At 46.1% G+C, this 20,700-nt stretch overlaps 1 protein-coding gene across 7 annotated transcripts in view; it reads right to left on the bottom strand.

The window, feature by feature from the left end:
- Positions 1-3,557: 3,557 nt before the first annotated feature.
- Positions 3,558-20,700, bottom strand: part of CIT (citron rho-interacting serine/threonine kinase) — a 195,216-nt gene continuing 178,073 nt past the window's right edge. For 4 of the 7 annotated variants that reach the window (XM_074402162.1, XM_074402164.1, XM_074402165.1 and 1 more), the window contains 7 exons: positions 19,204-19,312; positions 18,977-19,105; positions 18,128-18,208; positions 15,659-15,737; positions 15,345-15,524; positions 7,559-7,862; positions 4,822-6,024 (listed from right to left, as the gene is read on the bottom strand). In XM_074402162.1, coding sequence (XP_074258263.1) covers positions 6,001-6,024; positions 7,559-7,862; positions 15,345-15,524; positions 15,659-15,737; positions 18,128-18,208; positions 18,977-19,105; positions 19,204-19,312 — 906 coding nt within the window. In that variant the 3' untranslated portion in view covers positions 4,822-6,000. Of the gene's footprint in view, positions 6,025-7,558; positions 7,863-15,344; positions 15,525-15,658; positions 15,738-18,127; positions 18,209-18,976; positions 19,106-19,203; positions 19,313-20,700 lie in introns of all 7 variants that reach the window. The other 3 variants (XM_003932193.4, XM_074402166.1, XM_074402163.1) reach the window with 2 other exon arrangements.

Raw genomic sequence — 20,700 nt, 5'->3', positions numbered from 1 at the left:
GGCCACAAACAGGAAGTTGACAGCCCAGACAGGAAAATTGTGCCTGCACCTCAACTAGCTCAATTAGGAAATCTCCAAGACGCCTAAGGCTGAGAGAGAAAACCTGGAACATCATGATACGATCTACGGCTGAGGTCAGAGGCTGAATGAACCATTCTAGGAAAGAACAAAATTTCATTTTAATTCAGTCCCTCCTGTATGAGCACAATTTCACTTTCAGGGCACTTCCCTGATCCTCCTCTGCTATTTGGGTCACCTTCAAAATTCACATGTCCCCAGTGTGACAGTATTAAGAGGTAGGCCTTTTAAGAAGAGATTAGGTCAGCCAGGCACAGTGGCTCACGCTTGTAATCCCAGCACTTTGGGAGGCTGAGGTGGGCGGATCACAAGGTCAGGAGTTCAAGAGCAGCCCAGCCAACACAGCGAAACTCCGTCTCTACTAAAAATACAAAAATTAGCTGGGTGTGGTGGCAGGCACCTGGAATCCCAGCACCTCGGGAGGCTGAGGCAGGAGAATCGCTTGAACCTGGCCGGCAGAGGTTGTAGTAAGCTGAGATCATACCATTGCAGTCCAGCCTGGGTGACAGAGCTAGACTTTGTCTCAAAAAAAAAAAAAAAAAAAAAAAGATTAGGTCATGAGAGCTCCTCCCCTTATGAATGAAATTAAGGTTCATATAAAAGAGGCTTCAGGTAGCATTCAGCTCATGTGCCCTGGTACCTTCTGCCACATGAGGACACAGCTTTCCTCCCTCCCAGAGGACCCAAGCACACGGTGCCATCTTGGAAGCAGAGAGTAGCCCTCACTAGACAAGCAAACCTGGCCATGCCTTAATCTTGGACTTCCCAGTCTCTAGAACTGTGAGAAAATTAATTTCTGTTTATAAATTACCAAATGTCAGGTATTTTGTTAAAGCAGCACTAAATGGACTGAGACATCCAGTGTTTACAAATGGTTTGAATGAACTGAGGAAGACACAAGTCATGGACCACTCCTCAAATCATAAAGCTTCTGAGGAATCCTTCAGCACTTCTCTTAACCAGCAAATTAGTGGAGAAACAGAAACTAGCGCCTTCTGTGCTGGTATGCCAACTATAATTGTCCTCAGGAGAAAACACGGAAGTTGTAGATAGGTATACATTTCTTCTAAAACCCCAGTCACCCAACCAATTGAAAAAACATCGACAGGGTCCTTCGAAAAGTCACCCTCACTGTAGTGAGTCAGACATTTGGAGAAGATCTCAAAAGCTGGAGCAGCAGCTGGAGCCCCGTCTCTGGGACCCCAGCCACTGGCTCTGGGAGGAGCCACTGGGCTCTGCCCTCAGGGTTGGCTCCCACAACATCATCATCTTTTTTGTCTTTCATACAACTAAAGGGCCTTTGCCCAGATGAGGATGTCAGCTCTTACTGCTACCTCTTCTCCCTTCTCTCCTAGAGTGAATTCACCCATCCCTTCTGAAATACTCAATGGAGTATTTCAGTCTCTACAACTTCCGTGTTTTCTCCTGAGGACAATTATAGTTGGCATACCAGCACAGAAGGCTCTAGTTTCTGTTTCTCCACTAATTTGCTGGTTAAGAGAAGTGCTGAAGGATTCCTCAGTGAGAACAGGCCAAGATGTGCATACTCTGGGTCAATTTTATGTTTTGGTTTTTTTATTATTTTTGTGGATCTCTGAAAGACAGCAGAGTTATGTAGAGTAATAAAGTCATTTTCAAGGTTCTTTCATCTACCTCTAACAACAACTCTAGGGCAAACAGAGTTCCGTTATCATTGATAGACTCAACGGAAAACAAAGTGATCAACACTGGACTCCATTTCCACTACCTCCACCCACCTTCCCAGCTTCAGGATACAGAGCTCCAACATTTGAATAGGGAAAAGAGAAACATTTTCTCATACAACACTGTATGCCTAGAGCCACAGCCACATGATTTAGACATCATTAGCAATATTTAAATTGCCAAAGATGACATCTGACTAAAACTAGAACAGACCAAGGTTTCTCGACCTTGGCACTATTGAGGCTTTGGGCCAGATGAAGCTTTACAGTGGGGGGCTGTCCTTGGCACTGCAGGATGCGGATCAGCATTTCTGACCTCCGCCCACTGGATACCAGTAGTACCCCCCAGCTGTGACAACCAAAAATGTCAGACGTTGTCAAATGTCCTCTGGGAGGAGGGACGCAAAATCTCCCCATGGCTTAGAACCAGTGGAACAAGCCAATGTAACCACTGTATTCTGAGAATGGAAGCTGAGCTGGCCCCATGAATGCTTCCTATAGCAAATCACATTCAAGAGGTCCAATTCTGAAGACGGTCCTATTAAGCAAATTCTTTCTGGCTGAACCCTCCGAATCCTAAAGTTACATGGTTATGAAATTTGCTATGCAATCAACCTCTTTAGTCTGGAGAAAATTAAACTGTAAGTGCAGAAAACATGACATCTAATTTTGTGCTTATGAAACAGGAGTGGCAGCATGAAGTGTTAGGCCTCATTTTAGGGTGTGGCTGTGGAATTTCCTGGTTGTTTCTTTCAGGCTATTCCTTAGGGTTTAAACCCCTTCCTTGGGACATTCCTTAAAACCAAACCATGTTTACTTAGCTTTGGAAGTTTCCTGTGGCCTCCCACAATCCTCAGGACAATTGCTGAAATGGTTGGTTGATATTTAACAGACATTTTTCGAGAGCTGTGAGGAAAGAAAGGGTCCACATTTTACTTCATCTTCTGAATTATTTTCATTCTTACAACTATGACCTCGTGGCACATTTTCATGCCCAACAGTAACATCGAAAAGAACAGAATTGCATCTGTGGTTCCCACCACAAGCAACGAATGTCAGATATGACTCTGCAAGTCCAATTTTGACTGTGGTCCGACTATGTCATTAGAAAATAAAAATTCAAACCGTACAACCCACAGGAACCATGAAAACAAAAACATCACCATTTGCCAAAACCCATTTGTCTGGATTGAGCAAGTTTATACTAACAAACTAAAGAATGAGAAAAAATTTATCTTGCAGACTGTACAAGTTCATCTAGTTAAAAGTGGGAGTATTTTCATTTTTAATTACCTTTGATTTGAATTCTTCCCTACAAAGAAATCTACATTAAATTGTAGCTGACCTTATCACAACAGATGAAAAACATCTTGAACTGACCTGGTCCTGGTTAGCTGATTATAGAACTGTGTAATCCATTCTTGAGTAATCCTTTCCAAATGGCCTATGTGACTGCTTAGAGAGCTTTCCAGCTCTGCAGCCTGTAAAATGCCCTTAATAGCCAGTTCATGGTTATTGGAAGTACTGACCAAATTTACACAATGTCACGCTCTTGGCAGAGAATGCCGCCATTCTCTTAATTCCAGAATAGCAGTGTGCCCTAACCACCACGTGGCATCCCCTATCCCACTTTAGAGGACACTACCCTTCCCGTGATGTAAAGAAGGTCCCATCCATGAGAATACACCTCTATTGACATGCTGGTGATAGTTGGTTTTTTGTTTTTTTTTTTTTTTTCACGGTCTCTCAAAGAAGAGGTCATTGCACTAAAGCACATACTTTTAGATCATTGCTTTATTTCACTATTGTTCAACAACAAAGTTCATTCCTCTCAAGGTGGATCTTGAATCATTCCTTGTGTTCTCTTCCTCCTTCTGAATAAAAAAGGTAATGAAGAAAAAGCCTGTACTTTTGGAGACCTAGAATCTTGATTGATGCTAATAAGCTTTTGACTGCAATTTTGTTTCACAATATTTCCTGCTGGCATCCTGGTGGTCACACGAGGCTCCCCACCCTCCAGTGAAGATGGCTGTCCACAACTACCACCATTGAAACCAAAAGTAAGTGTTGAAAAATGCACCTTGTACAATAAAAAAGTAGAAACCAATTCAATTTCCTCTTTTTTTTTTTTTTTACGAATATAAAGTTTCTTGTAAATATGTACAGTCTTTTGAGCTAGTTCTATATAGCAGGAAGCAGTTCACAGATGAGACACACAATATACACTTTCAGGCCTCAAGAAGCCCGTTTCTCATGAAGATCCTAAATGAAATGCCAAGACTGAAAGACCAATTTTCAGTGACCTTTCCAAATACTGTGGACCAAGAGACAAAAACTTCAGCAAACATTCAATCAAATCTGCCCTGGGGACGGGAGGGGAGGGGAGGGAGGATGACCCCACAGAGTCCAAGCAACACATAAAACGCGACAGCAGGACATTTGCCAGAGGACCCAGGAACATGGAGGTTTGTAGGCGTTTCAAACAAGAAAGCACTTAGGTTAAGACACGAGCAGGAAGGAGTTGGGATGCAGGCCAGGCTGCGATTGGGAAAGGGATCTGAACTGTGGACACACGGTTGAAAACACGGTCGTGTTCACCTGCTGCAGTGGAAACGGGTCTACCTTTGAGCCTACCTAGGAGGTTGCCTGGGTTCTTGAGGCGGGCCTAAGAGTCGTGGAGGACCCAAAGCAACAGACGCCTGTGGGAGATTAAAGGCAGAAATAAGGCCGCAAGTTAGCTTGCCAACTGCAAAGCCTCTAGGTCGGTTCTATACCAGTTGCCAGGAATTTCATACTCTAATCGGAGGCTCCAGGGACCCAGTGGGAGCCGCACTGCACCTAAGGACTTCCCAACCCGGGCAGAGCTGGAAGAGAATTGAGCTGCGGCTGCTTTCTCCAACTTCCTGGTCTTAGGTCTAGCCCTAGGGAAAGGCTCGTTTGGGAAGTCACAGTTTCGTGGGGTAGAACCGCGCTGGATGGGGTGTGAACAGAGTCATCCTCAGCAGGCAGGGAAGTGTGAAGTTTGGAGGGGACATTGAGTGGGAGGTGGTGGTTTGCTGAAATCCTTCTCTGGTCGTAAGGCTTGAGCGTTTTTTTTTGTTTGTTCAGTGCTACAGACTGCAGCTCGTGGTGGCCAGTTAGTCAGCAAGTCGTCAGAGGGTCTCGATTCGGCAGGAGCTATGGGATGGTAGTAATACATTGGCAGAGCAACCCGAGGGGGCAGCACATGCAGTGGACCGCCATGCAGAACTCCCGAGAGGCCTCTTCCCCATCCCAGAGTGGGGAACAACATGCCATCACAGACGGGAGGTGGGTGCCCCCATCCCCTCCCCAACCCCGAGACCCAGCAGTGCTGGGCTCCGAGCAAGTCTATTGCATGCTTTCCTGGCCAAAGCTACATGGAAAGCGGGAACAGCAGGCTGGGGAGATGACGCCGGGGGGCGGGGAAGGAAAGCATCTGAGGTCCCTTGGCCCCAAGTCACTGCCTCCGAGCTGAGGCCCGTTGACCTCCATACATTCTCAGCTGGTGGGAGGGGAAGTTGTCAAGGCCATAAAAGGCAATGAAAAACAGTAAACATTTGGCTACGATGTCACCCTGGGGAAAGCAGGGCCATCTATGAGAATGGACAGGAACAAGGATGAGCCTACGTGGCTCGGGAGGTTGGCCAACTGACCGGGACTCTTCTACACTATGCTTCAGTAGCAAAGACCCCATGGTGTGATCTAGCTAAAAATGATTACAACAGGAAATACGTTGCTATTCAAATCTATTAAGAATTTTGTTTCTTAAAAAAAAAAAAAAAAAAAAAGGAAAGAAACCAAAAAAAAGAAAAACCAACCAATCCTAGGATCTTAAAGTATCTAATTAGGATTCTAACCACTTGTAGTTAGCATCCTGGTCGGTTTCCTTTGATGAACTAACTGGTACAGGCTAGAGCTAGGTACAAAAGTTTGTGAATGCTTTGAAAGAGTAACAAAGTGCAAAGAGATGACTGCAGGGAGGTGCCCAGGGCAGACACTGAGCGCCGACGGCTCCGAAGAGCCTCAGCCACCTGCCCCTCCTGGAGACAGGGGTGTCCGTGCCGAGGTGGGTCTGGGCCCCGCTGAGCCAGAGGGTGGCTGAGCACGTGGGCGCTGGGGTCCCCATCAGCAGAGTTCCATAGTGTGTTTGGTGTTTTCCTGCAGATCGAGATGAGGAGTTGGTTTCTCTGGCTGGGATTTATACTGAAGACTGGTCCCAGACCTAGGAGTGAAACCAGGAGAAGGAGTGTTAGCCACCCAAGGCCAGAAGCTGCTGTGTTCACTTTACATGATGCAAATGGGAAATTGCAGCCCCTGGGCTACTCGCTTCAGCAGTTAGCAGTGGGTGCTCGGCAGGGCAGCACCCACTCCAGAGCCAGCCCTCAAAGCCTGGGGGAAGTCAGGAAGTGAAACTCACTGGAAAATCCCAAAGCTGTGTACCTGTGTTGCTTTAAGCATCTGTACGCACACACACAGTTTCATGGGTCAATCAGGGGGATAAGAAGCCATATGGATGGCGTTTCCTTCTTTCTGTACCAGCAGGTGAACTGCAGGTGGCATCAGAAGAATGCCACCCAGATAATCAGCCCCAAGTGGCAGAAAGGTGGCTCCTTGGCCCGCCTAGCCTGCTGAGGAGGCACCAAGCGCTTGAGTCATCCCCTGCCTGTGGGGGCCCCTTCTTTTCAACACCCATCCATCTCCGCAATTGCGAGCCTAAAAATTACACAGATAATTCATGCACATGATTTAGAAATTTCTGAAAGTTCAAAGTTCTTCTGGAAGGCAACCACTGTGAACACTTTCTGTGTAGCCTTCCAGAAAAACAATTTATATATACACATGTGTAGGCCGAGCGTGGTGACTCACGCCTGTAATCCCAGCATTTTGGGAGGCCAAGGTGGGAGGATTGCTTGAGCCCAGGAGTTCAAGACCGGCCTGGGCAACAGAGTGACATTCTGTCTCTAAAAAAAAAATAAAAAGAGTGGGGTGGGGTGGGGCTGGGAATTAGACAGATGGTGGCTTGAGCCTGTAGTCCCAGTTGTTGAAGGGGCTGAGGCTGGAGGATCACTTGAGCCCAGGAGTTCCAAGCTGTGGTGAGCTATGATCATGCCACTGCACTCCAGCCTGGGCAACATAGTAAGACCCTATCTCTGAAAAAAAAAATGAGGAAAAATTAGCCAGACATGGTGGCTACAGCCCATATTCCCAGCTACTCAGGAGGCTGAAGTGGGAGGAACCTTTGAGTCCAGGAATTCGAGGCTGCCATGAGCTATAAACACACCACTGCACTCCAGTCTGGGTAACAGAACAAGACGCTCTCTCTCAAAAAAAAAAAAAAAAAAAAAAAGTGTATGTGTGTGAATCTGTATATATGTTTGAAAAAAGTAAAGCATGGACAGGATGCTGTCATTTGTGTTTTAAAATGGAGAGCACACATATATTTGCTGGTATGCATGGAATAGCTCTAGAAACTGCTACCATTTGCCTCTGGAGAAGGGGAAAACATTTTTTGGTAACTATTATATTTTGAGTTATACACACATATCTATTCCTTTTTAATCACACACATGTTATCCATTTGCTTAGGAAGTTATTTCTTAATGTACATTTTCTTCTTAAACTTCTGTGTCTCATAAAGTCTGAATTACAGTCATGGACTTTCTTTTTTAAACAACAGTGGCCCTGTGGGGGCCCCAGTTCCCCAAGTCATTCCTGGCCTCCATGACAGACACGCAGGCCTCAGAACGCTGCCTCACCTTGTTAACCTGGGACAGCGGGGTCCTCACGGCTCCTGCAGGCAGCCGGCCCCTGCTGCTGTCTTCAAACAGCCTCCCGGGGGACCGCTCTCTCCGTGTGCTGAGCATCCGGCCCGGGGACTTCTCCCGCTCCAGGGGGCGGCCAGGAGACTTGTCCCTGCGCAGCTCAGTCCGCCCCTCACGGTAGCGGTGGGGTGTGCTTGGCTCTCGGGGGTGGCTGGGGCCTTCGGGCGGCGCGGGGCTGGAGGCCACTCGCTTGGTGATGTGCTCGTTGTATGTGGGTGGGCCTCGCTTGTTGGGGCTGCTGGCGACATAAGAGTAACGTAGGGAGCTGCAAGGTCACAACCCCAGCGTGGCATTTTCCGACTTCCCTGAGCAACCCCTTCACCCAGCCTCACCACTGATCATCAAGAGATTAGACCTGGAGTTCCTTGGACTTTGCTACTTTGATTTTGGTAACAAAGACGGGGAAGAGAGCAAAGATGGCAACAAAAGAAAACCCACCTTCCTGGTCTCCGTTCAGGCTTTCATTTACTGAGCAGCTACTGTGTGCCAGGCCTATGCTAAGCTCTTCACCTGCCATCTCTCATTATCTCATTAAATCATCACGGCAGCTCTCGAGTTATGAACAAGTATGACCCTCACTGTACAGTCAAGGAAATGGGGATGCACAGGAGTGGTTTGCCTGAGCTAATGAGTGGTAGAGCTGGGATTCCAATAAAGACCAGTTTGATGTCATAAGCCCCATACTATATCCTACTGACCTAGTATTTTCTAGAGCCTAGAAGGCACAGAAGGACATCTTCATCTAGGTCAGCCTGCTAAGACCCAGAAGTCAGAGACCCACCAAAGCCCTCAGTGCAAGGGAACAGTTTGGGGAAAGCCTGTCCTCATCACTGTTAACTGCCTCGTCTGTCCCACTCCTGGGCCTGGTGTTTGGTCATCTGTCCCCACAGGTGGCTTTCCAGGAGTCTCTCTGGCACCTGATACGAATGCAGATGCTCAGAAGGTTGAGAATTCTCAGTCATGGTCATAAGAAGACCGAGAGGTACAGGGATCAGGCCTGATATAGTCAGGAAACTGAGCAGGGCAGACAAAAATAGTAGAGCGGGCGCAGAGAATGTCCCAGGCTCCAAAGGCTGATCATTAGTAACCAAACAGTTGAAAACACTGGGGCCTTTTTGTATGACCCAACTTAACCCTCCACCCACTCCTGGCCTGGATATTTCAAGCGAAGATTTCAGCAGACCCAAGGCCCAAACTCCATTTCTGAAGATATAGTAAGACCCAGAAACACAATGTGGCCTTCTGAGTCAATTCTTTCCCACCTTTGAGAAGCTGAAAAACTACTAGGGTCCCTGTTATCTTAGCATAATTTGTGCTTGGAAAGGACCCTACTTAAAATGGGAACAAAAATTTATAGTGACTATTACTTGAAAACATATTTTGTTTAATTGAGGCTTTATCTTAGAAAACAAATTTATTTTATGCTAGATATTTTTAGTATTGAAATTACAATGCAATTACACGCTGATTCCAAAAATGAACCAAGTATGAATCACAGAATGATTTGTTTTGGGCTAATTCTCTCAACAAAATTGTTGCTAACATGCTCTGACATCAACATTGGACACATTGGACTTTTGCAGTAAGATCCTAAAGAAGGCTCTTCAAAAACACTAGAAAAAGCTGGGCACAGTGATACATGCCTGTAATCCCAGCTATTAGGAAGGCTGAGGAAGGAGAATCACTTGAGCCCAGAAGTTTGAGACCAGCCTGTGCAATATGGCAAGACCCTGCTTCTTAAAAAGTAAAACTAAAAATTAAAAAAAAAAAAAAAAATTAGAGAATCAGTGGTTTTCCCAAAGGACTATCGTAATCCTTGATATTTAACTCCTTCTCTTTGGAGGAGGCTATCATTTTATCAACTTGTTCATTTTTTTCTTCAATTACTGGTCTAACTAACAGAACCGCCTCTGTCAATGTCCATAATTGAGAAGCGACAGCAAAGACAGTGTCCCACTGTGAAGGACAGACTCTAGAACAGGATTGAGGGCCAAATCCAGAAGATGCCTGCTTTTATAAATAAAGTTTTATTGGAATAGAGCCATGCCCATCTGGTTATGCATTGTCTTACAGCTGCTTCCGCATGGCCACAACAGGGTAGAGCAGCTGAGACAGACCATATGGCTCACAAAGCCGAAAATACTTACCACCTAGACCTGTACAGAAAAAGTTTGCCAATTCCTGCTCTACAGTAAAACAGAGAGGTTGGTGTGCAGAGATAACTTTATAGGGGCTTAGTTCATAGTGAACAGTTTCATGCCCTGCTCTTGGTTTCCCATGCAACTCTTAACATTGGGAGATTCAGACAGCAAATGCTCAGGAAGCCAGAACTCCTGTCTGTGCAGCAGTAAGATTTAAGATAACTCAGATTTCAACATCTTGAAATCAAGGTTTATATTCATCTCTAGCCATATGGCTTTGAAATCTGGAGGACAAATAAAAAAATAAAGTTTGAGTAGCAGAACTACATTAAGCCTACTTGTAATGGAAAAGAAATGATACGATGTATCCACAGGGAACTATCATAAAACAAATGAGAGGGTGCTCACTGCCCAGGGGAAGAAGGATTGCTCAAGGAAGGCCATTGAGGACGTCAGCTGAGATTAACGGGAGGAAGGAACACACCCATCATTCCAAACCAAGTGGGCAGTCTTCCATCTCCTTAACCACTAATGATCCATAATCTACCACATCAATTTTATGGTTTTTTTGGCAAAGAGTTACATTTCCTGCTCTGCTTAATAGACCAAGGCAACGAAGCCTGCAGTGAATCAGACCCGGCCAAGTTGGCCTTCTACATTCTCAACTGCCAGAAGTCAGCAACCAAAAGATCGTTCTATAAGCCGAGAGATAAGTAACTACTGATTTTCCAGACATGCCTGGCAACCACGGGAAAGCAAACACATGTTTCTGCCCCTCATTCCTAGAACTGGAACTGTGTGGACCACAAAACAAGCAACTCATTTGAAAGACTGTGGTCTCAAAAGCAAGGTGCCTCGCCACCTATCTACTGAGGCAACAGAGGAAAAAAATCTAATTACAAAACTTCAATCTGTTTCTGGCATGACTTGGGAACTACTTATAGAAGATCTAGACATTTTCAGGGGAGGACTGTGGCGCGCTAGGCAGGCACTCTTGAGGCAGGGCCAAGCCAAGAGTTAGAAGCATTTAATTATTGGCACTTCTGGTTTTTCAGCAAGTTCCTCAGGTTAAAACCACACTAACCAGACATTTCAGATTAATTCCTATACATCCACAAAAGAGAGACTACTCATTAGGACAGTCTTGCCCAAGGGCTTAGTATTTTGTAATATTAGCTGTGTTTCTTCCACCAAATTATGGGCCCCTGGAATATATAAGAAGAATGCTTTCTACACCTCTGTATCCCAGCCACATGGTACAGGGTCCACATAACTATTTATAGGGTAGACACACAGGACTGGTAAACCCATCCAGAAGATTATCTTAGATCATTTTATTATTCCCTGGGGTAAATAATCTCAGGCCTTCTTTGCAGGCCAAGGTTTCAAACTTCCTATACTTTGAACTGGGTCTGGCTCCCAGCACTGTGTCAAAAGGAGGCCCATCCCACTTCAACACGCAGCTGGTGGGACTGCAAACAGGAGAAGCCTTCAGGGCAGAAGACTCCACACTGTCCATCAGATTTACAAATGCACATCAGCCATCACCCATTCATTCCTTGCCTAGGAATTTATCCTACAGATAGATTCCTCAGCATGCAAAATGATGTAAGGAGAAAGTCATTTATTGAAGCAACAGACTGGAAACAACTCAGCCAGCCATTGATGAAGAAGCAGTTAAACAAATTCCTTCCTGGGAAGGAATGTGATGCGACCATCTAGGGAAAAATGAACGAAGAACTACTTCTCACACTGATATGGAGAGACACATCCATCACTTCTCACACGGATATGGAGCAACCTCCAAGACGCATCAAGGCACAGGAGAGTATGCAGAATATGCTGCCGCTTGTATTAACAAGGAGGGGAAGGCCAAGCATGGTGGTTCACGCCTGTAATCCCTGCACTTTGGGAGGCCAAGACAGGCAGATCACCTGAGGTTGGGAGTTCAAGACCAGCCTGGGCAATGTGGTAAAACCCCATCTTATTAAAAATACAAAAATTAGCCAGGCGTGGTGGTACATGTCTGTAATCCTAGCTACTTGGGAGACTCAGGCAGGCAAATCGCTTGAACCCAGGAGACAGAGGTTACGGTGAGCCAAGATCATGCCATTGTACTCCAGGCTGAGCACCAAGAGCGAAACTCGGTCTCCAAACAAACAAAAAAAAAAAAGGAGGGAGGTTGCGTGCAGTGACTCACCCCTATAATCCCAGCACTCTGGGAGGCCAGGGCAGGCAAATCACTTGAGACCAGGAGTTCAAGACCAGCCTGAGCAACATGGTGAAATACCATCTCTACAAAAAATAGCCAGGTGTGGTGCCAGGTGCCTATAGTCCCAGCTACTTGATGAGGAGCTGAAGTTGGGGGATCCCTTAAGCCCAAGAGGCAGAGGTTGCAGTGAGCCAAGATAGCGCCGCTGTACTCCAGCCTGGGCACAGAGTGAGACCCTATCTCAAAACCAAAAAAGGAGGGGAAGGGCACTTCCAGAATGCCACAGTAAGGACCTCTGACAACCTGTTTCTCCATAAAAGCAACAAGATCACTGGCAATTATCAAAATCAATTTTTTCAGAGCTCTGGAAATTAACCCTAGCCCTGTAAGTGGTCACTCTCGAGGTAGGATGGAACCAAAAGAGTCACGGCACATGGTTATTGGGCACCTCTGCTTTTCCAGCAAGTTCCTGGGATCAAAACTAGGCTAAACAAATGTGTTGCAAGAAAGGCCTGCAACAATCCAAACAGTGTTTATGCAAGGCAAACAAAGGAATCTCAGCGAGAACTGAAAGTTTTGTGACATTTTAACTTGCCCTATACCCACTCCCCTCTCCCCAGATCTTCAGTAGAGTTGAAACCAATGTCCTTGGACCCACAGTAGCTGTGAAACCAGAAGTCTAGTAGCCACTGGAGGGAGCAGATCAGGATCGACACTCCCCAAATGCCCCATCCCCAGAAAACTGTCGCTATCTGACCTGCCTAGCTACACTCCCTGGAAAAGGCCTACTCTCAGGGCATTGGATCTGCCTCTGTTCATTTGTTTGTACAGTTGTCTCCTGGGGGACTGGTTCCAGGACTTCCTGTGGACCAAAATCTGTGGATGCTCACGTCTCCTTTATTAACTGGTGTAGGGCCAGATGCAGGTTCATGCCTATAAACCTAGCACTTTGGGAGGCTGAGGCAGGTGGATCACTTGAGCCCAGGAGTTTGAGACCAGCCTGGGCAACATGACGAAAGCCCATCTCTACAAAAAATACCAAAATTCAGGCTGAGAACAGTGGCTCACGCCTGTAATCTCAGCACCTTGGGAGCCTGATGCGGGCAGATCACGGGGTCAGGAGTTCAAGATCAGTCTAACCAATATGGTGAAACCCCAACTCTATTAAAAATACAAAAAATTAGCCGGGCATGGTGGCAGGTGCCTGTAATCCCAGCTACCCAGGAGGCCAAGGCAAGAGAATTGCTTGAACCTGGGAGGCAGAGGTTGCAGTGAGCAGAGACCGCACCACTGCACTCTAGCCTGGGCAACAGTGAGACTCTGTCTCAAAAAACCAAAACAAAACAAATCAAAACAAATTAGCCTGGTGTGGTGGCGCATGCCTGTAATCCCAGCTACTCAGTAGGCTGAGGTGGGAGGATCATCTGAGCCCAGGGAGGTCGAGGCTGCAGTAAACTGTGATCATACCACTGCATTCCAGCCTAGACAATGGAGACCGAGTGTCAAAAAAGGGGTGGGGGGGGGGCATTTGCATATAACCTACACACATTATATTGTATACTTTAAATCATCTCTAGATTACTTATAACACCTAATACAATGTAAATGCTCTGTTAATATTAGGGAATAATAACAATTTGTAAAAGCCTGAACATGTACAGTACAAACACAATATTTTTTCAAATATTTTCCGTCTGTGGTATGTTGAATCTACAGAGGCATAACCTATAGATGGAGAGGGCTCGATGTACAGCCATAAAGGATCTGTAAATGGCAACATGAAAACTTCAAAAAATTGGTTCCTTCCCGGGTGGGGACCTCAGGAGAGTAAGGTGAGTTAGGAGGCAAGAGAGAACCAGCAGAGAGGCTCTATGCTGGACACCCTTTTTATTCTTTGAATTCTGTGCCCTGTGATTGGATTATCAATTCAAAAAAAAAAAGTAAAATTTTAAAAATAAAATGTAAAAGAATGCCTTTGACAAAGAGGCCTTTTCTTGCAACACATTTGTTCAGCATGGTTTTGATCCCAGGAACTTGGTGGAAAAGCAGAGGTGCCCAATAACCATGTGCCGTGACTCTTGGTTCCATCCTGCCTCAAAAGTGACCGCTCACAGGGCTAGGGTTAATTTCCAGAGCTCTGAAAAGCTGATTTTCATGATTGCCAGTGATCTTGTTGCTTTTATGGAGAAACAGGTTGTCAGAGGTCCTTACTGTGGCATTCTGGAAGTGCCCTTCCCCTCCTTTTTTGGTTTTGAGATAGGGTCTCACTCTGTGCCCGAGGGAGTATAATGGAGTGATCTTCGCTCACTACAACCTCCGCCTTCTGGGCTCCAGCAATCCTGCCACCTCAGCCTCCTGAGTAGCTGGGACTACAGGCACACACCACTATACCTGGTTAATTCTTGTATTTTTTGTAGAGATGGGGTTTCACCACGTTGCCCAGGCTGGTCTTGAACTCCTGGGTTCAAGTGATGTGCCCTCCCTGGCCTCCCAAAGTGCTGAGATCATAGGTGTGAGCCACTGCACCGCCTCCCCTCCTTTCTAATACAAGCGGTAGCATGTTCTGCATACTCTCCTGTGCCTTGATGTGTCTTGGAGATTGCTCTGTGTCAGTGTGAGTAGTTCTTCATTCATTTTTCCCCAGATGCCTGCATCACATTCCTTCCTGTGCTGTACTTCAATTTATTTAACTGCTTCTTTATAAACGGCTGTTTCAGTTCAATCCTGTTCAGGAGGTCTTCCATTCCAGGGAAGGCACTAGCTGCCTGGGAGTCTCTGGCCTGCTCTCACCGCCTCACACCTCTGGGCCTCCAGGCATGGCTTTCCTTCCCTCCCACCTGGGCACTCCTCACTGGTTTCCCTGCCCCCACCTCGTATCAATGGGAAATCCTCCCTCACCTCCACATCCAGGCTTTAAACCACCCCACCAGAGCCTCATCCATCCATGCTCTAATCTGATTGCTGGCATCTCTCTCCCACTGGGCTGTGAGTGCCATCAGGGAGGGGTGACGTCTGGTTTATTCACCATTATTCCTCTCCCACAAGCCCAACAACTAGCACCACAAAACACCTGCGAAAGTAATCCATGCCTTATGCGCGCTCCATTTCTCATCGAGCCAATGAAAATACCCATGAGAGAAAGATCAGGCCGTTCCCCTCTGACTTTTACAAGGTGTTATTTTCTAATCCTCCCGATGCTCACAATGGTCTGTGTCATTTCAGTGCCAAAGATCGCAAACAAATGAGTGGTTTGGGTTTAAGGACAAAGCGGCGATTGGGAATCATTCAACTGGTTTAGTAACATTTCCTTCTGTCTTGCAGAAAAGCATGTGGGCCCCAGTAATGAGGAAGAGGAGAATCTGGTTACCTGCGGGAGGTGGAAGGGCCCCGGTGGTGTTCAGTGCCAGACTCCTTCACGAGGTTTCCCTTGCAGCAAATGACCCGTAATTTGTCCTGGTATGAGGACGCCAGGTAAATCGCTCCCGAGGAAATCGCAGGGCCCAGGTAGCGTGGGTTCGGAATGTCCAGATACGCTCGGGCAGGGGGCCTGCAGAGTCCCAGAGTTCCAGTTACCTTCACTGCAGACTACGTCCATTGCTAGGTAGGTTAGGAAGGGTGCAGCCAGCCCCGACACCTACCCCAACAGCTGAGGTTTTCCAAGCATGGGAGGACAGTGCTTACCCTGCCGAGGATCGTGCCTGGATCTCAATTACTTCGAGTGAGTTGAAGTGGGTCACAAACAGATAGGGTTCTCTGTAGGCTGTGTGATCACCATGCAGGAAGAGTGTGGGCCAAAGAATGATGAAAAGAGGGAAAATCAAAATCTAGCTGCAATGCATTCTTTGACCCAGTAATCCCATGTAAAGCAATTCACCCAACAAATACATATCAATGTGCCAGAATAACCATGCATGTTTGAGGATGTTCACTGCTGGGTAGTTTGTTACAGCGGAATATGGAAAACAACTCAAGTGTATAGTGTAGCGGATTGGTTAAATAAATTTTAATACATCTGGCTGGGCATGGTGGCTCATAATCCCAGCACTTTGGGAGGTCAAGGCAGGTGGATTACCTGAAGTCAGGTGTTCAAGACCAGCCTGGCTAACATGGTGAAACCTGTCTCTACTAAAAATACAAAAAATTAGCTGGGTATGGTGGCGCGTGACTGTAATCCCAGCTAATCAGGAGGCTGAGGCAGGAGAACTGCTTGAACCTGAGGCTGTGGGGAAGTTGCGTTGAGCCTAGATCATACCACTGCACTCTAGCCTGGGTGACAGAGCAAGATTTGGTCTCTCAAAAAAAAAAAAAATTATAATACATCTATGGAATTCTGCACAGCTGGAAACGTGCATGAAGAAGCTCTCTTTGTACAGATGTGAAAAAAATGTCCAAGGTACATTGTTCACTGCATAAGCAAGGTTCAGAATAATGTGGGAGGTATGCTACCTTACTGATTTTTTAAAAGGTGGGAAAAAGAATGTATATATTTTATTATGTGCTAGTATTTGCATAAAGTACTGGAAGGATAAGAAACGCATATGAGCTTTTTTCTTTGGAGGAAGAGGGATGGAGAATTTGGGAGAGGGACACTCTGTGTGAGACTTTTCATTGTATACCTTTCAAAACTGATTGTAAACATCTTCAAAGAATTCAATTTTTAAAAAGTCTGGGTTTGATTTTTAAAAAGACTGGGTTCATAGATATTTAGACATTGCTGGTTGTTTTTTTTTTTTTTTTTTTTTTGAGATGGAGTTTCACTCTTGTTGCCCAGGCTGGAGTGCAATGATGCGATCGCGGCTCACCGCAACTTCTGCCTCCCAGGTTCAAGCGATTCTCCTACCTCAGCCTCCAAAGTAGCTGGTATTACAGGCATGCACCACCACGCCTGGCTAATTTTTTTGTATTGTTAGTAGAGACACGGCTTCTTCATGTTGGTCAGGCTGGTCTCGAACTCCCGATCTCAGGTGATCCACCCGCCTCAGCCTCCCAAAGTGCTGGGATTACAGGCGTGAGCCACCCAGCCCAGCCATAGACATTGCTGGTCTTCTTAATTCCCTATCTCTGTATCACAGTGTCACTGAAACTAGAGCAGACAGGACTAGAACTGTTTTCTGCCTTAAAGGGAAAAAGCACTATTATTCCTGGTGGCAAGACCTGGTATTCGACTTTTTACAGTCACTTTTTTTTTCCTAGTATGCGTGCCCTGGTACAGTTCCTTGAATCTGGGCTGACCCTGGGGTCTGCTCTAATCAGTAGAATGTGGCGGAAGTGAGCAGGCTTGCCAGCTTCTGGAAGAAGCCCGCATGGAAAGCAACAAGGCCTCCAGCCACCAGCCACAGTTGAGTGCCCACATTATGGCCAGCGCTCATTGCATGCCATGTTTGTGACACTGTCTCGGGCTTTCTAGTTGTCCCAGTGGCCCTGCTGATACCATATGAAGCAGAACTGTCCAGTGAAGCCACAGAGTCAGGGCCAATGATGAGCTGTTGTTTTAAGTCACTAAGCTTTCAGACAGCTTGTTATGCAGCAACAGGGAAACAAAATAGCCTTGAAAGGTATTTGGGCCACAATGGCATTTCAGAACATTCACACAGATATGTACGTACATATTTGTATGCATGTGTGTGTTTAGTCTTTGATCCAACAGTTCCACTTTTAGGAACTTATACTCAGGGGGTACTATCTGACAAGTGCACAAAGTGTAGTACTAGGATGTTCACCACAGTGTTTTTTATACTTACCAAAAAAAAAAAAAAAAAAAAAACAACAAACAGGCATGAACTTACTGCTTTGCCTAATTAGAACTGGTTAAATGAACAGGTATTTGGCTATGCTATGGTATACTATGTAGCCTTTGGAAATGACTGAAGTAAATCCACAGGGGATTGGTCTCCTTTCTAACATGAGAGTCTAGCAAATATTTCCCAGAGCTGGGATTGTGGGCTGATGGATCTGGTTTAGGCAGCTCTTCATCGAGCCTCAGAATCTTTCCATGAACAGTTCTCCAGGTGACTGTTACACACGGCACTTGGTATCCAGTGGAAATTCACATGCACAGTGCTTAAGGGAAAAAAAAATTCCATGTGCAGTTCTTTTCCAGGACCCCAGCTGCTGGCAAAAGAGAAGCCCCCCACACCGAGCCTCACGTACCGAAGGCCAAAGGTAAGCGACTCCACTTGAGATCGTCTGTCCGGCTACGTCTTCCGTAAGAATCCACGAACACTCCAAATTCTGCAAGGTGTCAAGAGCACACAGGCATTAGCACAGCCCAGGGCAGGGAGTATCGGTGATGTACTGGCTGATGGGAGAACAAGGAGCAGAGCCAGATGGGACTCACTGTGAAAACCAGAGGCCCTCTGCTGAGCCAGCTCTCAGCTTTATTAAAAATGAGGGATTTTTTTAATTTACTAAATTTTATTAAAGAAAGAAGACTCAAGTGAAAAGAAGGAAAGAAATAGGAGGAGAGGGACAGAGAAAGAGATGGGGAGGGGGGTAATGAAGCGATCAGAGGAAGGAGGAGAGACAGAGAGGGAAAAATGGAAAGACCCAGGAAAGAAGAAAGAAAAGAAAAGAATGAAACAAAGAAAAAGACCCAAGAAAGAGAAGAAAGAATGAAACAAAGGAAAGGACAGACTCAAGGAAAGAAATAAAGAGAGAAAAGGGAGGGGAGGAGAGGGAAGAGGAGGGGAGGGAAGGGGAGGGGAGGGGAGGGTGAAATGGGCAAAGGAAGAGAGAGTAAAGGAAAGGGAGAGGAAGAAAGAGCAAGGGATGGACGAGGAAAAAACTGCCTGCTCTTTGTAGAAAATGTGATTAGACCACACTAGTATCTGGTGGTGGAGAGGAGCATCCCCAAGGGGCCTTCGTGGTGCTGGAAGGATGTCCTCGGTACCCCCAGACAAACCTATCTGCTCGAGAGCCCCAGGTACCATCCTCCAAACCCTCATGAGTCCCTAGTGTCCATGAGCATCCAAAACGGCAGTGGGCACAGCCACGACTCACCGTGGAAACACAGCAGGTACTCCTCTCGCTGCCCTGCACTGTTCACCTGCACTATCGAGACAGGGAAGCTGTTGGAAGAGGCAGCAAACACAGCAGGTGCCAAGGAATGATCATTCTTATCCAGGAATTCTGTAAAGGTAGGAGAGAAGTGGGGCTTCAGGAATGAGTTCCGAGTCTCAGTACGGCCTGAGCCACGGCTGGGGTAGGAAAGAGGATGCAGGCCCTACCCTCAAGTGTGTACTGCTTCATGTCGATTTCATAGAATTTATTGGTTCCGATGAGGATACTGTAATTGGTGAAGTGGATACAGCTGCAGGGCTCTGAGGTCTCTATCTCCTGAGACACAAGGGTAGAAGAGAAGGATGTGAGAGGTAATGCAGGGCAGCCATAGTCCACGGCTGTTCTGTTTCTGCCTACAGCATCTAGACAAGCCCTGTAGAAAACTCACCAAGCTTGTTCACGTTGTCATAGAAGCCATTCATTTTTTTTTTTTTTTTTTAGAGACAAGATCTTGCTCTGTCGCCTAGGTTAGAGTACAGTGGTGCGATCACAGCTCACTGCAGCCTCAAACTCCTGGGCTTAAGGAATCCTCCCACCTCAGCCTCCCAAAGCATTGGAATTACAAGCACGAGCCACTGCACACAGCCCATTCACCTTTCATGCCTCTTAGGATGAACAGTGATCCATTTCTTATCTCTTCCTATTGTTCCATGCAACCCAAGACTAAGAAAATAAGATCTGGCCGGACACAGTGGCTCACACCTGTAATCCCAGCAGTTTGGGAGGCCATGAGGTCAGGAGTTCAAGACCAGTCTGGCCAACATTGTGAAACCCCATTTCTACTAAGAATACAAAAATAATAATAACTAGCCAGGCATGGTGGCAGGCGCCTGTAATCCTAGCTACTCAGGAGGCTAATACAGGAGAATGACTTGAACCTGGGAAGCGGAGGTTGCGGTGAGCTGAGATTGTGCCATTGCACTCCAGCCTAGGCAACAGAGTGAGACTCCATCTCAAAATAAAAAAAAAAAAAAAAAAAGAAAAAAAGAAAAGAAAAAAGAAGATCAAACTGTAGCCAAAAAAAAAAAAAAAAAAAAAAAAGGCAGGGTCAGAAACACCATTCCAGGCCAGGCGCAGTGGCTCACGCCTATAATCCCAGCACTTTGGGAGGCTAAGGCAAGTGGATCACCTGCAGTCAGGAGTTCAAGACCAGCCTGGCCAACATGGTGAAAATCTGTCTCTACTGAAAATACAAAAAATTAGTGGCAGGCACCTGTAATCCCAGCTACTCAGGAGGCTGAGACAGGAGAATCGTTCAAACCTGGGAGCAGAGGTTGCAATGAGCCAAGATTGCACCATTGCACTACAACCTGGGTGACACGAGCAAAACTCGCATCTCAAAAAAAAAAAAAAGAAAGAAAGAAAGAAAGAAAGAAACCCATTCCAATGAAGAGACAGACCTTGAACAATACGACATTCTTATCAGAGGAAAAAAAAGACTGGAAAAATACACCAACTATTAACAGTGGTGGTTAACAGCAATGGTTTTGGTTTCCTTCTTTTCGCTAGCTTCTAAGTGTCTAGTTTGAACCTGTATTACCTATACAGTCATCATCACGATCATTATTATTGTCATCTTAATTATCTGCTTCCTGATTATTTTCAGGCCAACTAATGTCATCGAAAAACCAGGCATACCAATTCAAAGTATGTGGCTCAGAATC

The sequence above is a fragment of the Saimiri boliviensis genome, chromosome 7 (assembly GCF_048565385.1).
Source record: "Saimiri boliviensis isolate mSaiBol1 chromosome 7, mSaiBol1.pri, whole genome shotgun sequence".
Taxonomy (NCBI): domain Eukaryota; kingdom Metazoa; phylum Chordata; class Mammalia; order Primates; family Cebidae; genus Saimiri; species Saimiri boliviensis.
The sequence above is the reverse complement of the archived record's forward strand: the minus strand, read 5'-3'. Positions and strand labels throughout refer to the sequence as shown.